Genomic DNA, 22435 nt, shown 5'->3' on the forward strand with positions numbered 1-22435 from the left:
TAAAATGGTAAGTTTCCCTGGGAAGGGACACAGCAGGGAGTTTGGAGAGACAGTGCAGTGCAGAGGGAAAATGGGATCTGGTGTCAGCAGACAAGGAGCCAATTCTGTCTTCCACAACTACTAACCGTGTGACCTGGGCAATTGCTGTAAATTCTCTGAATCTGTTTTCTCATGTTACAAAATGGACTGACTGAGATAGCCCAAATACTGGCAAACAAGACAAGGATTTCAAGGCAGTTATGAAAACTGTCTTTAAGAATAAAAAGGAAACTATACTTACAATTAATGAATAGTTAGGAACTCTCAGCAGAGAAGCAGACATTATAAAATAGAACAGAATGGATGTTCTGGAACTGGAAAAACATCAGTATCTTAAATAAAAAAAATTCATTGGGTCAGCTTAATAGATTAGACATGAAAGAAGAAATTATTAGTGAGTTTGAAGCTAGATCAATGGAAATTATTTAACCTGAAGAGCAGAAAAGAAAAAAAATTGAAAATTAAAAGCCTCAGAAAACTGTGGGAAAGTACTGTCCAAACATTTACTGAATATAGTAAAAGGCATAAAAGTTCAAGAAGCTCAAGGGATATTGAGCAGGATAAATACAAACAAATACACCTGGGCACATCATAGTTAAACAAATGAAAAACAAAAATTTAGAGAAAAATCTTAGAAGTTGCCAGAGAAAAAACACACCATACATACAGGAGACAATACAGAGAATGATTGGTTTCTCATCAGAAGCTAAGCAAGCCAGAAGACAGTAGAACAATATCTTTAAAGTACTGAACAGGAGAAAGAACTGTCAACCTAGAATTCTATATCCAGCAAAAATATCCTTTAAGAATGAAGGTGAAATAAAGACAAGTTTAAGATGAATGAAAATCAATTTGTTGTCCAAAGACCTGGACCACAAGGAATGCTAAAGGAAGTTCTTCAGGCCAAAGGGAATAATATCAGATAGAAATCTGGATCTTCAGGAAGGAATGAATAACACTGAAAATTAAAAATATGTGGATACGCAGAAACCCCCACTCCATGCCCCCCCTTTTTTTTTTCATTTGCTTAAACACTTCAAAATACACAGCACTATTTAAAGCAAACGTATTAACATTATATAGGGTGTTCACAATGTTTGTAGATGCAATACTTATGATGAATATAGTATAAAGGGCTGGGGTAAATAGAACTATATAGTTACTACTTTCTCACACGTTATGTGAAGTGGTACAATGTTAACTCTTAGTAGATTGTGAAAAGTTAAGGATGTGTATTGCAATCCCTGTAGCAACTGCAAAAAAAATATGCCAATAGGTACAGTTAACAAGTCAATAGAGAAATTAGAATAGAATTCTGAAAAATAAATCCAATTAATTCTTCCTGCCACTCACCCCTCAAAGCCAGGAAAGGAGAAACTGAGGGGAAAAAGAACCAGTGTGGAATTAACAGAAACCAAATGGAAAATAAAAGAGCTAAACCCAACCATATCAGTAGTTACATTAAATAAACACAGATTAAACATTGCAATTAAAAGTCTGAGATTGTTAGACCCCAGACACTAAAGACACAAGTAGGTTAAAAAGCAAAAGATGGAAAAAGATGTTTCATGCAAACAGTAAGTATAAAAAAGCTGGAGTGGCTATATAAATATCAAATAAAGTAGACTTCAAGACAGAGAATGTTACCAGAGATAAAGAGTAACATTTTATAATGATATAAGAGTCAACTTGTTAGGAAATATATTAATAATAATAAATGCATATATGTCTCATGACAGGGCTTTACAATACATACAGCAAAAACTGAAGAAATTAAAGAGAAGTAAATCCACAATAGTTGGGAGATTGTAACATCTCTCCTCCACTTTTCCTACCCCTCTGTAATTAAGAGAACTAGACCAAACAAATCCAGAGGATGTAACATAGGGGTCAAAAGCTACAATCCCACACAGTCAGTTTTTACAAATTAAGTTTTACTGAAACACAGGCATGTGTAATCATTTACATATGGTCAGTGGATGCTTTCATGCTACAACAGCAGAGCTGAGTCATTGCAACAGAGACCTTATGGCCCACAGGGTTAAAGTATTTTATTATTTGGCCCTTTAAGAAAAATTTGCTGATCCCTGTTGTAGAATATCTGAACAAACATCTGACCTACCTGATACAGACATTACACCCAACAACCATGGAATATACACTCTATTCATATACACATTGTACATTCACCAAGACAGACTAAATGCTGGGCCATAAAATAGTCTCAGTGAATTTCAAAAAGATATAAAGAATGTTTTCTGATGACAACGGAATTAAATAAAAAATTGCTAAGGATAAGATACTTAGAAAATTCTCAAATAAAATACTACTAAATAACCCATGGATCAAAAGAGAAATCACAAGAGACACTCAAAAATATTTGAAACTAAATGACAATGCAGTCGGAGCTAAAGCAGAACTTAGAGGGAAATGTAAAGCTTTAAATTCTTGTATTAGGAAAAAAGACAGGTATAAAATCAACGTCCTAAAAAGTTGATTTAAACGCTTTAAAAGTTAGAAAAAGAAGAGCAAAGTAAACTCAAAGTAAAGAAAAGGATTAAAGAGAATAACAACAAAATCAATGAAATAGAAAGTAGACAAAATCCAGAGAAAATTAACAAAGCCAAAAGCTGGTTCTTGGAAAAATCAACAAAACTGGTAAATACTTAGCTAAATTGGCAAATAAGAAAAGAGACAGAAAGAGAACGCAAGTTACTAATATCAAGAACGAAAAAGAGGCTATCGCTATAGACCCTACTGACATGAAAAGGCTAATAAAGGGATATTATGACAACACTGTGCCATAAATTTGGCAATTTAGGTGAAATGGAAAAATGTATTGAAAAATATAATTAACAAAACTGGCACAAAATGAATTCGTAATTAAAATTGAATTTGTAATTAAAACTCTCCCACAAGGAAAACTCCATATCCAGAAGGTTTCACTGGTGAATTTATCAAATATTTAATCAAGAAATGGCATCAATCTTGCAGAAAACCTTTCAGAAAACAGAAAAGGAGGAAACATTTACCAACTCATTGTATGTGCCTGATACCAAAACCAGGCAAATATGCTATAAGAAAAGAAAATTACAAACTAATAGAGACATAAAAATATTTAGCAAAATATTAGCAAACTGAATCTAGAAATATATATATATATATAAAATTCATAACCAAGTGAGGTTTCTCTCAGGAATGAAAGATTGGCTTAACCTTCAACACAATCAACAATGTAAATAAATCATATTAACAAAATAAAGGAGAAAAAAATTCAAAAGATTAAAGAGAAAAATTTCCAACCAAGAATACTTCATCCAGCAAAGCTCTCCTTCAAATTTGAGGGAGAGGAGGCGGGGCAAGATGGCAGACTGGTGAGCTGTATGTTTTAGTTACTCCTCCAGGAAAGTAGGTAGAAAGCCAGGAACTGCGTGGACTGGACACCACAGAGCAATCTGACTTTGGGCATACTTCATACAACACTCATGAAAACGTGGAACTGCTGAGATCAGCGAAATCTGTAAGTTTTTGCGGCCAGGGGACCCGCGCCCCTCCCTGCCAGGCTCAGTCCCGGGGGAGGAGGGGCTGTCAGCTCGGGGAAGGAGAAGGGAGAACTGCAGTGGCAGCCCTTATCGGAAACTCATTCTGCTGATCCAAACTCCAACCATGGATACATGGAGACCAGACACCAGAGAATCTGAGAGCAGCCAGCCCAGCAGAGAGGAGACAGGCATAGAAAAAAAACAACACGAAAAACCCCAAAATAAAAGCGGAGGATTTTTGGAGTTCTGCTGAACATAGAAAGGGGAAGGGCAGAGCTCAGGCCCGAGCTCAGGCCCTGAGGCGCATATGCAAATCCCGAAGAAAAGCTGATCTCTCTGCCCTGTGGACCTTTCCTTAATGGCCCTGGTTGCTTTGTCTCTTAGCATTTCAATAACCCATTAGATCTCTGAGGAGGGCCCTTTTTTTTTTTTTTTTTTTTAATCCTTTTTTCTTTTTCTAAAACAATTACTCTAAGAAGCCCAATACAGAAAGCTTCAAAGACTTGCAATTTGCAGGTCAAGTCAAGAGCAGAACTAGGAGTGCTCTGAGACAAAACGCAATAATCCAGTGGCTAAGAAAATTCACTAAACACCACAACTTCCCAAGAAAAGGGGGGTGTCCGCTCACAGCCATCATCCTGGTGGACAGAAAACACTCCTGCTCATCGCCAGCCCCATAGCCGAGAACTGCCCCAGACAACCCAGTGTGACGGAAGTGCTTCAAATAACAGGCACACACCACAGAACTGGGCGTGGACATTAGCCTTCCCTGCAACCTCAGCTGATTGTCCCAGAGTTGGGAAGGTAGAGCAGTGTGAATTAACAAAGCCCCATTCAGCCATCATTTCAGCAGACTGGGAGCCACCCTACACAGCCCAGCAGCCCAGAACTGCCCTGGGGGGACGGCACTCACCTGTGACATAGCACAGTCATCCCTCAACAGAGGACCCGGGGTGCACGGCCTGGAAGAGGGACCCACTTGCAAGTCTCAGGAGCCATACGCCAATACCAAGGACTTGTGGGTCACTGGCAGAGACAAACTGTGGCAGGACTGAACTGAAGGATTAGACTATAGCAGCAGCTTTAAAACTCTAGGATCACCAGGGAGATTTGATTGTTAGAGCCACCCCCCCCCTCCCTGACTGCCCAGAAACACGCCCCATATACAGGGCAGGCAACACCAACTACACATGCAAGCTTGGTACACCAATTGGACCCCACAAGACTCACTCCCCCACTCACCAAAAAGGCTAAGCAGGGGAGAACTGGCTTGTGGAGAACAGGTGGCTCGTGGACGCCACCTGCTGGTTAGTTAGAGAAAGTGTACTCCACGAAGCTGTAGATCTGATAAATTAGAGATAAGGACTTCAATTGGTCTACTAATCCTAAAAGAACCCTATCAAGTTCAGCAAATGCCACGAGGCCAAAAACAACAGAAAATTATAAAGCATATGAAAAAACCAGACGATATGGATAACCCAAGCCCAAGCACCCAAATCAAAAGATCAGAAGAGACACAGCACCTAGAGCAGCTACTCAAAGAACTAAAGATGAACAATGAGACCATAGTACGGGAGACAAAGGAAATCAAGAAGACCCTAGAAGAGCATAAAGAAGACATTGCAAGACTAAATAAAAAAATGGATGATCTTATGGAAATTAAAGAAACTGTTGACCAAATTAAAAAGATTCTGGACACTCATAGTACAAGACTAAAGGAAGTTGAACAACGAAACAGTGACCTCGAAGATGACAGAATGGAAAATGAAAGCATAAAAGAAAGAATGGGGAAAAAAATTGAAAAAATCGATATGGACCTCAGGGATATGATAGATGATATGAAACGTCCAAATATAAGACTCACTGGTGTCCCAGAAGGGGAAGAAAAGGGTAAAGGTCTAGGAAGAGTATTCAAAAAAATTGTTGGGGAAAACTTCCCAAATCTTCTAAACAACATAAATACACAAATCATAAATGCTCAGCGAACCCCAAATAGAATAAATCCAAATAAACCCACTCCGAGACATATACTGATCACACTGTCAAACACAGAAGAGAAGGAGCAAGTTCTGAAAACAGCAAGAGAAAAGCAATTCACCACATACAAAGGAAACAGCATAAGACTAAGTAGTGACTACTCAGCAGCTACCATGGAGGCGAGAAGGCAGTGGCACGATATATTTAAAATTCTGAGTGAGAAAAATTTCCAGCCAAGAATACTTTATCCAGCAAAGCTCTCCTTCAAATTTGAGGGAGAGCTTAAATTTTTCACAGACAAACAAATGCTGAGAGAATTTGCTAACAAGAGACCTGCCCTACTGGAGATACTAAAGGGAGCCCTACAAACAGAGAAACAAAGAAAGGACAGAGAGACTTGGAGAAAGGTTCAGTACTAAAGAGATTCGGTATGGGTAAAATAAAGGATATTAATAGACAGAGGGGAAAAATATGACAAACATAAACCAAAGGATAAGATGGCTGATTCAAGAAATGCCTTCACGGTTATAACGTTGAATGTAAATCGATTAAACTCCTCAATTAAAAGATATAGATTCGCAGAAAGGATCAAAAAAAATGAACCATCAATATGTTGCATACAAGAGACTCATCTTAGACACAGGGACACAAAGAAACTGAAAGTGAAAGGATTGAAAAAAATATTTCATGCAAGCTACAGCCAAAAGAAAGCAGGTGTACCAATATTAATCTCAGATAAAATAGACTTCAAATGCAGGGATGTTTTGAGAGACAAAGAAGGCCACTACATACTAATAAAAGGGGCAATTCAGCAAGAAGAAATAACAATCGTAAATGTCTATGCACCCAATCAAGGTGCCACAAAATACATGAGAGAAACACTGGCAAAACTAAAGAAAGCAATTGATGTTTCCACAATAATTGTGGGAGACTTCAACACATCACTCTCTCCTATAGATAGATCAACCAGACAGAAGACCAATAAGGAAATTGAAAACCTAAACAATCTGATAAATGAATTAGATTTAACAGACATATACAGAACATTACATCCCAAATCACCAGGATACACATACTTTTCTAGTGCTCATGGAACTTTCTCCAGAATAGATCATATGCTGGGACATAAAACAAGCCTCAATAAATTTAAAAAGATTGAAATTATTCAAAGCACATTCTCTGACCACAATGGAATACAATTAGAAGTCAATAACCATCAGAGACTTAGAAAATTCACAAATACCTGGAGGTTAAACAACACACTCCTAAACAAGCAGTGGGTTAAAGAAGAAATAGCAAGAGAAATTGCTAAATATATAGAGACGAATGAAAATGAGAACACAACATACCAAAACCTATGGGATGCAGCAAAAGCAGTGCTAAGGGGGAAATTTACAGCACTAAATGCATATATTAAAAAGGAAGAAAGAGCCAAAATCAAAGAAGTAATGGATCAACTGAAGAAGCTAGAAAATGAACAGCAAACCAATCCTAAACCAAGTAGAAGAAAAGAAATAACAAGAATTAAAGCAGAAATAAATGACATAGAGAACAAAAAAACAATAGAGAGGATAAATATCACCAAAAGTTGGTTCTTTGAGAAGATCAACAAGATTGACAAGCCCCTAGCTAGACTGACAAAATCAAAAAGAGAGAAGACCCATATAAACAAAATAATGAATGAAAAAGGTGACATAACTGCAGATCCTGAAGAAATTAAAAAAATTATAAGAGGATACTATGAACAACTGTATGGCAACAAACTGGAGAATGTAGAGGAAATGGACAGTTTCCTGGAAACATATGAACAACCTAGACTGACCAGAGAAGAAATAGAAGACCTCAACCAACCCATCACAACCAAAGAGATCCAATCAGTCATCAAAAATCTTCCCACAAATAAATGCCCAGGGCCAGATGGCTTCACAGGGGAATTCTACCAAACTTTCCAGAAAGAACTGACACCAATCTTACTCAAACTCTTTCAAAACATTGAAGAAAATGGAACACTACCTAACTCATTTTATAACGCTAACATCAATCTAATACCAAAACCAGGCAAAGATGCTACAAAAAAGGAAAACTACCGGCCAATCTCCCTAATCAATATAGATGCAAAAATCCTCAACAAAATACTTGCAAATCGAATCCAAAGACACATTAAAAAAAATCATACACCATGACCAAGTGGGGTTCATTCCAGGCATGCAAGGATGGTTCAACATAAGAAAATCAATCAATGTACTGCAACACATTAACAAGTCAAAAGGGAAAAATCAATTGATCATCTCAATAGATGCTGAAAAAGCATTTGACAAAATCCAACATCCATTTTTGATAAAAACACTTCAAAAGGTAGGAATTGAAGGAAACTTCCTCAACATGATAAAGAGCATATATGAAAAACCCACAGCCAGCATAGTACTCAATGGTGAGAGACTGAAAGCCTTCCCTCTAAGATCAGGAACAAGACAAGGATGCCCGCTGTCACCACTGTTATTCAACATTGTGCTGGAAGTGCTAGCCAGGGCAACCCGGCATGACAAAGAAATAAATGGCATCCAAATTGGAAAAGAAGAAGTAAAACTGTCATTGTTTGCAGATGATATGATCTTATATCTAGAAAACCCTGAGAAATCGACGATACAGCTACTAGAGCTAATAAACAAATTTAGCAAAGTAGCGGGATACAAAGTTAATGCACATAAGTCAGTAATGTTTCTATATGCTAGAAATGAACAAACAGAAGAGACACTCAAGAAAAAGATACCATTTTCAATAGCAACTAAAAAAATCAAGTACCTAGGAATAAACTTAACCAAAGATGTAAAAGACCTATACAAAGAAAACTACATAACTCTACTAAAAGAAATAGAAGGGGACCTTAAAAGATGGAAAAATATTCCATGTTCATGGATAGGAAGACTAAATGTCATTAAGACGTCAATTCTACCCAAACTCATCTACAGATTCAATGCAATCCCAATCAAAATTCCAACAACCTACTTTGCAGACTTGGAAAAGCTAGTTATCAAATTTATTTGGAAAGGGAAGATGCCTCAAATTGCTAAAGACACTCTAAAAAAGAAAAACGAAGTGGGAGGACTTACACTCCCTGACTTTGAAGCTTATTATAAAGCCACAGTTGCCAAAACAGCATGGTACTGGCACAAAGATAGACATATAGATCAATGGAATCGAATTGAGAATTCAGAGATAGACCCTCAGATCTATGCCCGACTGATCTTTGATAAGGCCCCCAAAGTCACCGAACTGAGTCATAATGGTCTTTTCAACAAATGGGGCTGGGAGAGTTGGATATCCATATCCAAAAGAATGAAAGACGACCCCTACCTCACCCCCTACACAAAAATTAACTCAAAATGGACCAAAGATCTCAATATAAAAGAAAGTACCATAAAACTCCTAGAAGATAATGTAGGAAAACATCTTCAAGACCTTGTATTAGGCGGCCACTTCCTAGACTTTACACCCAAAGCACAAGCAACAAAAGAGAAAATAGATAAATGGGAACTCCTCAAGCTTAGAAGTTTTTGCACCTCAAAGGAATTTCTCAAAAAGGTAAAGAGGCAGCCAACTCAATGGGAAAAAATTTTTGGAAACCATGTATCTGACAAGACTGATATCTTGCATATATAAAGAAATCCTACAACTCAATGACAATAGTACAGACAGCCCAATTATAAAATGGGCAAAAGATATGAAAAGACAGTTCTCTGAAGAGGAAATACAAATGGCCAAGAAACACATGAAAAAAATGTTCAGCTTCACTAGCTATTAGAGAGATGCAAATTAAGACCACAATGAGATACCATCTAACACCGGTTAGAATGGCTGCCATTAAACAAACAGGAAACTACAAATGCTGGAGGGGATGTGGACAAATTGGAACTCTTATTCATTGTTGGTGGGCCTGTATAATGGTTCAGCCACTCTGGAAGTCAGTCTGGCAGTTCCTTAGAAAACTAGATATAGAGTTACCATTCGATCCAGCGATTGCACTTCTCGGTATATACCCGGAAGATTGGAAAGCAGTGACACGAACAGATATCTGCACGCCAATGTTCATAGCAGCATTATTCACAATTGCCAAGAGATGGAAACAACCCAAATGTCCTTCAACAGATGAGTGGATAAATAAAATGTGGTATATACACACGATGGAATACTACACGGCAGTAAGAAGGAACGATCTCGTGAAACATATGACAACATGGATGAACCTTGAAGACATAATGCTGAGCGAAATAAGCCAGGCACAAAAAGAGAAATATTATATGCTACCACTAATGTGAACTCTGAAAAATGTAAAGCAAATGGTTTATAATGTAGAATGTAGGGGAACTAGCAGTAGAGAGCAATTAAGGAAGGGGGAACAATAATCCAAGAAGAACAGATAAGCTATTTAATGTTCTGGGGATGCCCAGGAATGACTATGGTCTGTTAATTTCTGATGGATGTAGTAGGAACAAGTTCACAGAAATGTTGCTATATTAGGTAACTTTCTTGGGGTAAAGTAGGAACATGTTGGAAGTTAAGCAGTTATCTTAGGTTAGTTGTCTTTTTCTTACTCCCTTGTTATGGTCCTTTGAAATGTTCTTTTATTGTATGTCTGTTTTCTTTTTAACTTTTTTTTCATACAGTTGATTTAAAAAAGAAGGGAAAGTTAAAAAAAAAAAAAAAAAAAAGAAAAACAAGGAAAAAAAAAAAGATGTAGTGCCCCCTTGAGGAGCCTGTGGAGAATGCAGGGGTATTCGCCTACCCCACCTCCATGGTTGCTAACATGACCACAGACATAGGGGACTGGTGGTTTGATGGGTTGAGCCCTCTACCACAGGTTTTACCCTTGGGAAGACGGTTGCTGCAAAGGAGAGGCTAGGCCTCCCTATGGTTGTGCCTAAGAGCCTCCTCCCGAATGCCTCTTTGTTGCTCAGATGTGGCCCTGTCTCTCTAGCTAAGCCAACTTGAAAGGTGAAATCACTGCCCTCCCCGCTACGTGGGATCAGACACCCAAGGGAGTGAATCTCCCTGGCAACGTAGAATATGACTCCCGGGGAGGAATGTAGACCTGGCATCATGGGACAGAGAACATCTTCTTGACCAAAAGGGGGATGTGAAAGGAAATGAAATAAGCTTCAGTGGCAGAGAGATTCCAAAAGGAGCCGAGAGGTCACTTTGGTGGGCACTCTTATGCACACTTTAGACAACCCTTTTTAGGTTCTAAAGAATTGGGGTAGCTGGTGGTGGATACCTGAAACTATCAAACTACAACCCAGAACCCATGAATCTCGAAGACAGTTGTATAAAAATGTAGCTTATGAGGGGTGACAATGGGATTGGGAAAGCCATAAGGACCACACTCCACTTTGTCTAGTTTATGGATGGATGAGTAGAAAAATAGGGGAAGGAAACAAACAGACAAAGGTACCCAGTGTTCTTTTTTACTTCAATTGCTCTTTTTCACTCTAATTATTATTCTTGTTATTTTTGTGTGTGTGCTAATGAAGGTGTCAGGGATTGATTTGGGTGATGAATGTATCACTATGTAATGGTACTGTAAACAACTGAAAGTACGATTTGTTTTGTATGACTGCGTGGTACGTGAATATATCTCAATAAAATGAAGATTTAAAAAAAATATGTATGTGTATATATATATATATATATATATATATATATATATATATATGAAGAAAAAAAAATGAACCCCCCCCAAAAAAATGTGATAGGTATATATATATATAATTGAAAAAGCTTAATATCATTACATCGTAATCTCATTTATGTAAAAAAATCTGATCATATAGTGTATCTCTCTCTCTATATGTACATATTTATGGATAGAAAACATTGAAAAGGAATGGAAAGATAATTCCAAATTGTCAATGATTATTACTGTTAGTAGGAGTATGAGGTTGAAAATTCATGGTTGAAGGGGAGGTTCTGTTTTATTCTGAATATTCCTGTATTGTTTAATTTCTTACACTAAGAATGAATTTCTGTTACTTCTATAGTTTTTTTCTCAATAAAACTTCAAGTAAAACAAGTAAAACTTAAAAAAAAAAAATTTGAGGGAGAGCTTAAATTTTTCACAGACAAACAAATGCTGAGAGATTTTGCTAATAAAAGTCCTGCCCTACTTCAGATACTAAAGGGAGCCCTACTGACAGAGAAACAAAGAAAGGAGAGATATGGAGAAAGGTTCAGTACTAAAGAGATTCAATATTGGTTCAATAAAGGACAATAAGAGAGAGAGGCAAAAAATATATCTGACAAACATAAACCAAAGGACAGGATGGCTGATTCAAGAAATGCCTTCACAGTAATAACACTGAAAGCAAATGGATTAAACTCCCCAAATAAAAGAGAGAGATTGGCAGAATGGATCAAAAAATATGAATCATCAATATGTTGCATATAAAAGACTCATCTTAGACACAGGGCACAAAGAAACTGAAAGTGAAAGGATGGAAAAAATATTTCATGCAAGCTACAGCCAAAAGAAAGCAGGAGTAGCAATATTAATCTCAGATAAAATAGGCTTTAAATGCAAGGATGTTATGAGAGACAAAGAAAGTCACTACATATTAATAAAAGGGGCAATTCAACAAGAAGGAATAACAATCATAAACATTTATGCACCCAATCATGGTGCCACAAAATACATGAGACAAACACTGGCAAAACTAAAGGATGCAATGGATGTTTCCACAATAATTGTGGGAGACTTTAACACATCAGTCTCTCCTATAGATAGATCAACCAGACAGAAGATCAATAAGGAAAACGAAAACCTAAACAATCTGATAAATGAATTTGATTTAACAGACTTATATAGAACATCACATCCCAAATCAACAGGACACACATTCTTCTCTAGTGATCATGGAACTTTCTCCAGAATAGACCATATGCTGGGACATAAAACAAGCCTCAATAAATTTAAAAAATTGAAATTATTCAAAGCACATTCTCTGACCACAATAAAATACAATTAGAAGTCAACAACCATCAGAGATTTAGAAAATTCACAAACACCTGGAGTTTTAACAACACACTCCTAAAATAAATGGTTTATAATGTAGAATGTAGGGGAACTAGCGATAGACAGCAATTAATGAAGGGGGAACGATAGTCCAATAAGAACAGATAAGCTATCGTGGGTAAATTTAACATTCTGGGATTGCCCAGGAATGACTATGGTTTGTTAATTTCTGATGGGTATGATAGGAACAATTCACAGAAACGTTGCTATATTAGGTTATTTTCTTGGGGCAGAGCAGGAACATGTTGGAAGTAAAGTAGTTATGTTAGGTTAGTTGCTTTTTCCTACTCCCTTGTTATGGTTTGTTTGAAATGTTTTTTTTAATTGCACACCTTTTAAAAAATTTTTTTTGATATAGCTAATTTAAAAAAAAAGTTAAGAGCTAATGACAATCAACGCAATATATGATACTGGAGTGGATCTAAGAATGGAAGAGAAAAGCTCAAAGGGGGCATTAGGAAAAACTGGAACACAGAATTTAAGCTTTATATCCATATTAATTTTCTTGAATTAACTGCAGTTAAGTTAATGACATAAGTGAATATCCTTGTTCATAGGAAATGTACATGGAAGTGTTACGAGTTCAAGGAGTATGATATATGCAACCTGCTCTCAAATGTTCAGATGATGATAAATGGGTAGATAGATAATTGACAGAAAGATAAAAGATATAGTTGAAAGAAAGGGGGGGAGGGAGGGAGAGAGGAAGGAAGGAAGGAAAGAGAAAGAAAGGTACTGCAAAGGTAGCAAAATGTAAAATTGGTAGATATGGATATCTGGGGGTGGGAGGGTGTTGGAGTTCTCTGTATGGGGTTTGTATTGTATTTGCAACTTTCCTGTATGTTTGAAATTATTTCAAAATAAAAACTAAAAAAAAAAAAAAAAGCTACTAGAACTAATATGTGAATTTAACAAGGTTGCAGGATATAAGGCCAATATGCAAAAATCAATTGTATTTCTATATACTGGCAATGAGCAAATGGAAAATGAAAGAAAACCTCCAGGAATATATTTAATAAAAGATGTGCAAGACCTGCACATTAAAAACTACAAAACATTCCTGAGAGCAATTAAAGAAGATATAAATAAATGGAAAGACAGATCATATTTGTGGATGGGAAAAGTCAATGTTATTAAGATGCCCATTTTACCCAAATTGATCTATAGATTCAATGCAATCCCACTCATAATCCCAACAGGCTTCTTTCGTAGAAGCTGACAAGCTGATTCCAAAAGTTATATGGGAATTTAAAGGACTAGACTATGCAAAGTGATCTTAAAAAAGAAAAAAACAAAATTGGAGGTATTAAAATACTTGACTACAAAACTGAAAATAAAGCTAGAGAAATCAAAATAGTGCAGTAAATAACCAATTCACGACTAACTTTTGGAGCATAATTTATATGAAAACATTTTCTAATGTATAGACAAAAGTTGGACCCCAGTAAGCATTTCTAACAGTTTTATTCTGAGATTTTTGGAGGAGGTGTGTGGGGACAGAGTGAGATAGTACAGTTATTTATTGAGTACTGAATCAAAGGATTACATCAACTTCACTTTGGAATGCCTTATATGGTTTTCTTGGGCATCATATTTACCCTTCTACATACAATTTCCTTTGACCAATATTGACACCTGTTTATAGTGGCTGAACTATAATGCCCTAGGGCACAAAATGTATGATTAGCAGAAGTCAAAATTTGCTACAATTACCCATAATTTACTGCCAAATAATCAAGAGCTGACTGTAACTCCTCATCAAAATAGCTTCCAGCTATGGTGTCCACAAATGAAATTTGTTATAAAATTATTTGCAATTAATAAAATGCCTAATACAGCAAAGAACATTGTTAAAACCGTGACATTTTCCAAGACCATCTAAAATATCATTTTAACTAACAAGTAATACATGCTCCTACAGAGAAGAATATAGTCTAGCTAAATACTGAAACAATTAGCATCTACAGGAAGGAAAAACACATTTTGTGCATCTGGACTCAATTTATGGTTTTATTTGGGAAGGATATTATTTTTTGAAAGACGTGAAAACCTCATAGTATTTGCTTGTCTTTCTAAGCAAACTTTACATGCCAGGATGAGAAATGCTGAAAGCTTATAATGGCATACGATACAAATATTTCTTCCTTAATTTTTAGTGATGGCTTCAATGAATGTAGACTCTTTTAATTTAAATTAACAAACACTTGAGAGAAAATATAGTCTAGAGCTATGTTTCTCTAGCTTTTATGACCCCCTGACCCCTCTGACCAAACACAAATTTCATACTCTACTCACTGACAAAAAGACAGACGTGCAGAAGATACAGCTCATCATTTACTTATTCCCACCAAGCAGGAAGGTTTAGTTCAGACTTCTTTTCTGTGGTTCACTCTATGAAGGCATATTTTTACCCTCAATTATAAAATGAAATGCTTTCTCAAGTTACCCTTGATACCTCCCTATCCACAGAAGACAGTGATATTCCTTGCCTTCCTTATGTTTGAGAATCTTAATGAAGAGGGTAGAACTAAGTTTTCATGAATAAGTCCGTGATTGCAACATCTCTGGCTCTGTGCTTCCTATGAGACAGAAATTTCTGTGTTGGCAGCAGGGGCAGGGAGAGGCGTTCACATGGTGTTCTGAGCAGAAGCCCCTCCGGGTGTGGGCAGCCTGGTCCTCTGTGGCCATGGGCAGCAGAGCCCTGCTGTGCTTGCTCCCCAGAAGTCCCAGCTGTGGTAGAAACAGACGGTAGCAGCCAGCAGGGCTAATGGAAATGCCACTGCCAGGATGAAGGGTCCCCAGGGAAGCCCTGGTGCCTGTTACCTGCTCACTGCCCACAGGGCTCAGCTGTTGAAGTGGGCGAGAATGACTCCCATCAGCAGGGCTTACGGGACACCAGGAGCTCCCAGCTGCTAGAGCTGATCCTCTTTAAGTGAAAGGGTTTTGTGCTTTTGACAAACAGAAGCAATTTTTAAAAAAGTTGTACACCTGATTTGAATATCAAAGGATTCCTGTTTTTACCACCAATATTATGATCAGATATTGTTGTTCTGTATTTATGTTATTAGGGACGCATCTCCAAATCACTGAGGTTACAGCAATTGCTCTAGAGCACTAAATAGGGGGAGGCGGTGGTCTGAAGAGAATTAAGGGTTTTAATTTAAAAGCTGGAGTATTGTTAAGAAGATGAATCATTATGGTCTTTTGACTTTCAAGGAGTATATTTCATGGTGCTTCACTCTCATCAAATATCTCAACATTCCTAGTTATTTTTTTTGCATATCTGATTATTATATTATTTGAGTATTTTTGGTGGTGGTGGTATATGAAAATGTATGTCAAAAATTCTGAGAAATCAGCCTAAGTTGTGATAGATAAGTCCCCACAATTTTTCTGAATAATGTTACAAAGGGAAACAAATTTGATTTGGATAGCAATTCTTTTATTATTATCAGATAGAAATATGAATTCTGTTGTGTTAATTCCATCTATTTCTCCAAGCCTAAGAGACCATGCCAAAACACTGTATAAAATAGAACAGTTGTGGGCAGCACAGTTGCTTGTTTTTATTGGTATATGAACAATAATCCCTAATATCAGGTACTGCAAACAAAGATGCACTAAGTGAAAAATCAGACTGCAAAAGCAGCATTGCTTGCTTTCCACTTACATGATAAATCTTAGTCCAGGAAAGAAATCAAGAGATTATTAATTATACAAATTTAAAATTTATTACCATTTTAAATTAAAATTTAACAGTTCCTGAATAATAAAAATCCAGCAATAAAGGTTTATTTGAGAAAAAAAAATAAAATAAAAAAGGATATAGTTATAGTACTTCCTACCACTCGACTTGATACTCATAATCATTAGAATGAAAATCATTGCTGTACTGTCATCTAGGTTTTCTTTAACACATGCATATAATCTCTGTTAAAACACACATACACACATATACACACCTGCAGCATCAACTGCAGTGGCTATAAATAGTGAAATAAAGAGACTTTCAATTTACTTGGTAAAAACATTAATTCTAAAAGGTTTTTAGTTTGTGCTTACCAAAATCAAACTGAAAACCTGATGCTGAACATTGGCACCTGATAGACAGATGGAAATACTGACCTTGTATGCTTGCATGAGCATATGGATAACTCCTGGGGCACCATGGCACCAATGGACCAATCTATCTGTTTCATTGCTTAATGATGACGGATAATTTCCAGATCGGAATTTTTTATGGCGCACATAATCAATACTAGGTTTCACCATTTCTGTCAAGGTTTCTGGGTCCACTTTTGCTGCTGGCTTTAAACAAACAGAAACAAAACATTTAATTCAATTTACTTGTTCTTGAAATCACTGTATCGTGGCTAATATAAAGCCTCAATTACCTGGAATACTAAGGAACAGAAATCAAGATTAATTTAAATAGCTGGATAATTATGACTTTGGCAGAGACCCTTTTTTTGCGTCAACTCTCTTCAATATTTCAAAAATGCATTTGTGTTAAAATGTACATAATTCATCTTTTCTTTGATGAAGGAGGACCATCCACTTGAAGTAAAATCATGCTATAGAGTAGTGAGGAAGACTAGATGGACTCTCGAATGAACCTAGGTTTAAGAAGGGTTTTGTTTTGCTGTTTTGCTAATGAACCCTTGGTTTCTTCCCATGTAGTCTTTCACCTGAAGAGCTGGGTACCTTACTGGCTTTGTCACCACAGGCAAATTCTTTATCCTCAGTTTTTCTCATCTCTAAAATGGGGATAATAATAGTATTTAATTCTGTGTAATAAAGAATTGGCTGTGCCCAAGGAGGGATCTGGCTTTTGTCCCAGCTCCTGGGAGGTAAACTCTAAACCCCTGGACACTCCTGAGTTGTAGGAGTGTTTTTGATCTTCACGGTGATCCCCTCAGAACACACCTAAATGGTAGTTTATGCTGATGAGATAACTCATGGTATGGCCCTTTGGGCCAGGTGATCCAGTATGACTTCTGGGGAGGGAGGAGGCCTGTAGACTGAGTTTAGTCACCTGAGCAATTACATGCTTGTCCCAATAAAAACTCTGGACTTCAAAGCCCAGGTGAGCTTCCTGGATTGGCAATACTCTGTACATACGGTCATACATCAATTGAAAAGGGTAAGGTGTCTGAGCACAACAGAAGCTTTGCATTTGGAAACTTCACAGACTACCCCATGCGTCTCTTGCTTTGACTCATTCTAATCCGTATCCTTTCCCTGTGATAAACCATAACTATGAGTGTATAGTTCTCAGTGAGTTCTATGAGTCTTTATAGGATTATCAAACCTGAGGTGGTTCTGGGAATACCCCTGTACTTGTGGTTGGTGTCAGAAGTGAGGGGGGGTCTTGTGTGGACTCTCCCCTCTAATTTTGTAGTTAGACCCTAACTTCTTGCAGTTGGGGTCAGAAGTCTTGGGCACACTTGACAGTCTGAAGGACTGTACCCTTAACTTTGTAGTTTGGATAACTGTGGGTAACTCCTAAATTGTTGTAGGATTAAATGAGAAAAAAATACACATTTCACTCATTCATCCAATAATTTGTGTGTAATAATAGCCATTAGCCATTACCTACTGAACGCCCTCATTATATGTTATATATTAAAATTTATACTAAAATTCATGTTAGGTAAAGTTTTACTATACGGACTAGACTAAAAGCACATTTGAAGAATACTGATCTTAAGACATCATTTTAAAAAGGATATAAATAAATAATAACATTGAAAGAGTCTCAAATTACTGTTTAGGTTTCCATGAAAAATTTGGCAGTAACAATCAAATGGAGAGCTCTATCATCAAATGCGTTTAGTATGATATATTTTAGAGCCCACACGAATCTGAATTATTGAGAAACTCGGGTCGAGAATTGGACTCTGGCCATTGACTTCATTTTTTTTGGTTCTAGTGGCAAATATCCAGAAGTGATATAAATTATAATTGACAAACCAAACATTGCTTTAAAAGTTTTATTATTCTATTAAAGCTAATAAAAATCTACATGACTCCTTTTTTCTTCTATAAAATAAAATGTAAACCTCATTTCTTTAACAAAAAGTTAGCTTTGTTAAGCATGAAGAAAAGAGATAATTTAAGGAACACTGGAGTTTCCAAACATCACAGAAGTGAAACAATTTTAGTAACTTTTAAAAATATTTATTCATTAAAAAAACTGTCAGTTATTTCTCTCTGGCACACATTTAGAAAATACACGAGTTTTTAAAAACAAGAATAGGCACACAGGTCATGCAGTATATCTGCATAAGGAAAAATGGTACTTTAAAATTACTTTTACCCAAAAAAATACAAAAACAGAGTTTAAAAAGTCAAAAAATATTAAAAAGCTTATCACAAAAAACAAGTGTTCCTTCCCAGGATACAACTGAGTTTTTTTGTTTGTTTTTTTAAAACTGTTTCTTTATAATATTTCTAAATAATACATACAAGATTCTGTCCTGATTTACTAATTCTGACATCGTCTATGGATTTCCTCTTGTGGCAGATGAGGACACTTTCCTTCTCTTAATCTTCCCTGGAGAATTTTATTCTGTATCACCATTGTTGTTTACATCCCATATGCATTGTTCTTTATTACACTATGTAAATATCATTTGCTATTGAGATAAGGAATGTAATAAATTACATATCTTTTATAACATTTAGTTTTTCCTGAATTTCTCACTTTTTCATTTGTTTAATTTTCTCTGAACTGCTGGCTAAGCTTTTTCACATCTACCAACAGCTCCATAAAAAGTCTCTCAATATAATTCTCCACATAGTCAAACCTAACTTTTGTTTGTTTGTTTGTTTGTTTCTCTGGAGAGATATCTCTATTCTCTTACTCCAATCTTAATCGGTTATTTTCTAGGTCTTCTGTACAACTGCTGTCCCAGGACTTCCTGGGGTGTCCATTCTCCTTTCTCTTGTACTGGATCTTCTTTTCCTTGGGTCTTCTGTCTCCCTCTTTCTTAGTATAATCCCTTGTTTTGGTAGATAACATAAAACCTGATACAGGGTGTAGGGGAAGTAAACTTTTAGACAGTGGTGTTTGAAATTCCCTTTGCTCTATCCCATATGTGACTGACAATTTTCTGAGCAGAACTTGGATCATATTTACTCAGAATTTGGAGGCATTTTCCCTTTATCTTTTAGCTTCAATGAAACTGTTGAAAAGTCCAGTGCCATTTTGATCTCTAACCTTGTTTTTTCCTCTCTGAGGTTTTAAGAATTATCTCTTTATCCCCTATCTTAAGCTTTCACAAAGATGTGCCCTGGTGTATTTTTTTCCCCATTCCTTGTGAAGAAACTTGGTAGACCTTTTCAATAAGGCAATTCATGTTCTTTTATTCTAGAACATATTCTTTTATTATTTTTCTTAAAATTTCCTCCCCACATTTTTTGTTGTCACTTTTATGATCTCTTATTTGTCAGACGTTGGACCTCCTGGATTAATTTTCTAACTTCAAAAATTTTTTCCTTTCCCATTGTCTATTTCTGTCTTCTTTCTGGGAGATTTCTTTGACTTTATCTTCCAAATATATTCATAATTTAAAAGATTTTTCATGTCATCTGCAAATAGTGAAAGCTTTACCTTTCCTTTCAAATTTGGATGCCTTTTATTTCTTTTTTGATCTAATTATTCCAGCTAGAATTCCAGTACAACATTGAATAACAATGGAGGCATCATGTTGAGTGAAATAAGCCAGACACAAAAGGACATATATTGTGTGATCTCACTAATATGAAATACTTAGAATACACAAACTCATACACTCAGAATCTGGAGTATCCTTGCTTTGTTCCAGATTTTAGAGGGAAAGTTTTCAGTCTTTCACCATTGACTATGATGTTAGCAGTGGGTTTTTCATATACACCCTTTATCGTATTGAGGAAGCTTCCTTCTATTCCTATTTTTCTAAGTGTTTTTATCAAGAAAGGATGTTAGATTTTGTCAAATGCTTTTTCTGCAACAATTGAGACAATAATGGAGTTTTTTCCTTCATTCCGTTAATGTGGTGTACTACATCAATTGCTTTTTTTATGTTGAACCACCCTTGCACACCTGGGCTAAATCCCACTTGATCATGGTGTTTAATTCCCTTAATGTGTTGTTGGATTCAATTTGCTAGTATTTTCTTGAGGATTTTTGCATCTATATCCATAAGAGAAATTGGTCTGTAATTTTCTTTTCTTGTATTATCTTTATCTGGCTTTGGTATTAGGGTGATGTTGGCCTTAAAGAATGAGTTAGGTAGGTTCCCCCCTTGTTAATCTGTTGGAGAGGATGTGGAAAAATAGGGACACTCATTCATTGCTGGTAGGAATGTAAAATGGTGCAGCTGCTACGGAAGACAGTTGGCAGTTCCTCTGAAAGTTAAGTACAGAGTTACCATGTGAACTGGCAATCCCACTTCTAGGTTGTTTTAGTTTCTTAGGCTGCTCCAGCAAATACCATGAAACGGGTTGGCCTAAAGAATAGAAATTTATTAGCTTATAGTTTTAGGGCTCGGAAAATGTCCAAATCAAGGCATCATCAAGGTAATTCTTTCTTCCTCCAGACCAGCTGCTGGCGATCCTTGGCTCCTCTGCCACATGGCAAGGTACATGGCGGCATCTCCTGGTCTCTTCCTTCTATTCTGGGTTCTGTTTCAACTTCATGCTTCCTGTGGATTTCTCTCTTTGTCTGAATTGCATTCTCCTATAAAGGACTCCAGTAATAGGATTAAGACCTATCCTGAATGAGGTGAGTCACACCTTAACTGAATAGCCTCATCAAAAGATCTTATTTACAATGTGTCCACACCAACAGGAATGGATTAAATTTAAGAACATGTTCTTCTGGGGTACATACAGCTTTAAACTACCACATGGATATATACCCCAAAGAACTGAAAGCAAGAACTCAAACAGATATTTGCACACTGATGTTCATAGTGGCATTATTCACAATTGTCAAAAGATGGAAACAACACCAGTGTTCATCAACAGATAAATGGATAAACAAAATGTGGTATATACATATAATGGAATATTATTCAGCCATAAGAGGGAATGAAGTTCTGATCCATGTGACAACCTGAATGAAACTTGAAGACATCGTCTTGAGTGAAATCAGCAAGACACGGAAGGACAACTATTGTATGATCTCACTGATAATGAAATATTTAGAATAAGTAAACTCATAAAGTCAGAATCTGGAGTATAGCTTATCAGGGGCTGAGTGGGGCTGGGGAATAGGGAGTTAATGCTTTGGTTGTACAGCGTTTCTAATTGGGTTGCCTGTAAAGTTTTGGTAATGGATGGTAGTGATGGTAGCACAACATTGTGAATGCAATTGTTTTATTTTTTTTAAATTTTTATTTATTTTAATGCAATTTTATTGTGTATATTCACATACCAGATAACCATTTAAAGGGTACAATCAAGGGTTCACAGTATCATCAGTGAATGTAATTAACAGCACTGAATTATGTATGTGAATACGGTTAAAAGGAGAAATTTTAGGCTGTATATATGTCACTAGAATAAAAAATTAAAAAAAATTATAGGACCGTACAAAAGAAACAGTGAACCCTATAGTAAGTGATAGACTATTGTTCTAGTTTGCTAATGCTGCCGGAATGCAAAACACCAGAAATGGATTGACTTTTATAAAAGGGGGTTTATTTGGTTACATAGTTACAGTCTTAAAGTCATCATGTGTTCAAGGTAATGCATCAACAATCAGGTATCTCCACTGGAGGATGGCCAATGGTGTCCGGAAAACCTCTGTTAGCTGGGAAGGCAC

At 36.4% G+C, this 22435-nt stretch overlaps 1 protein-coding gene across 3 annotated transcripts in view; it reads right to left on the bottom strand.

Moving 5' to 3' along the window:
- Positions 1-22435, bottom strand: part of LANCL2 (LanC like 2) — a 95289-nt gene that overhangs the window by 41897 nt on the left and 30957 nt on the right. For all 3 annotated transcript variants that reach the window (XM_037837157.1, XM_037837159.1, XM_037837158.1), the window contains exon 6: positions 16750-16932. In XM_037837157.1, coding sequence (XP_037693085.1) covers positions 16750-16932 — 183 coding nt within the window. The remainder of the gene's footprint in view (positions 1-16749; positions 16933-22435) is intronic.

Source organism: Choloepus didactylus, chromosome 5, assembly GCF_015220235.1.
Source record: "Choloepus didactylus isolate mChoDid1 chromosome 5, mChoDid1.pri, whole genome shotgun sequence".
Lineage (NCBI taxonomy): Eukaryota > Metazoa > Chordata > Mammalia > Pilosa > Megalonychidae > Choloepus > Choloepus didactylus.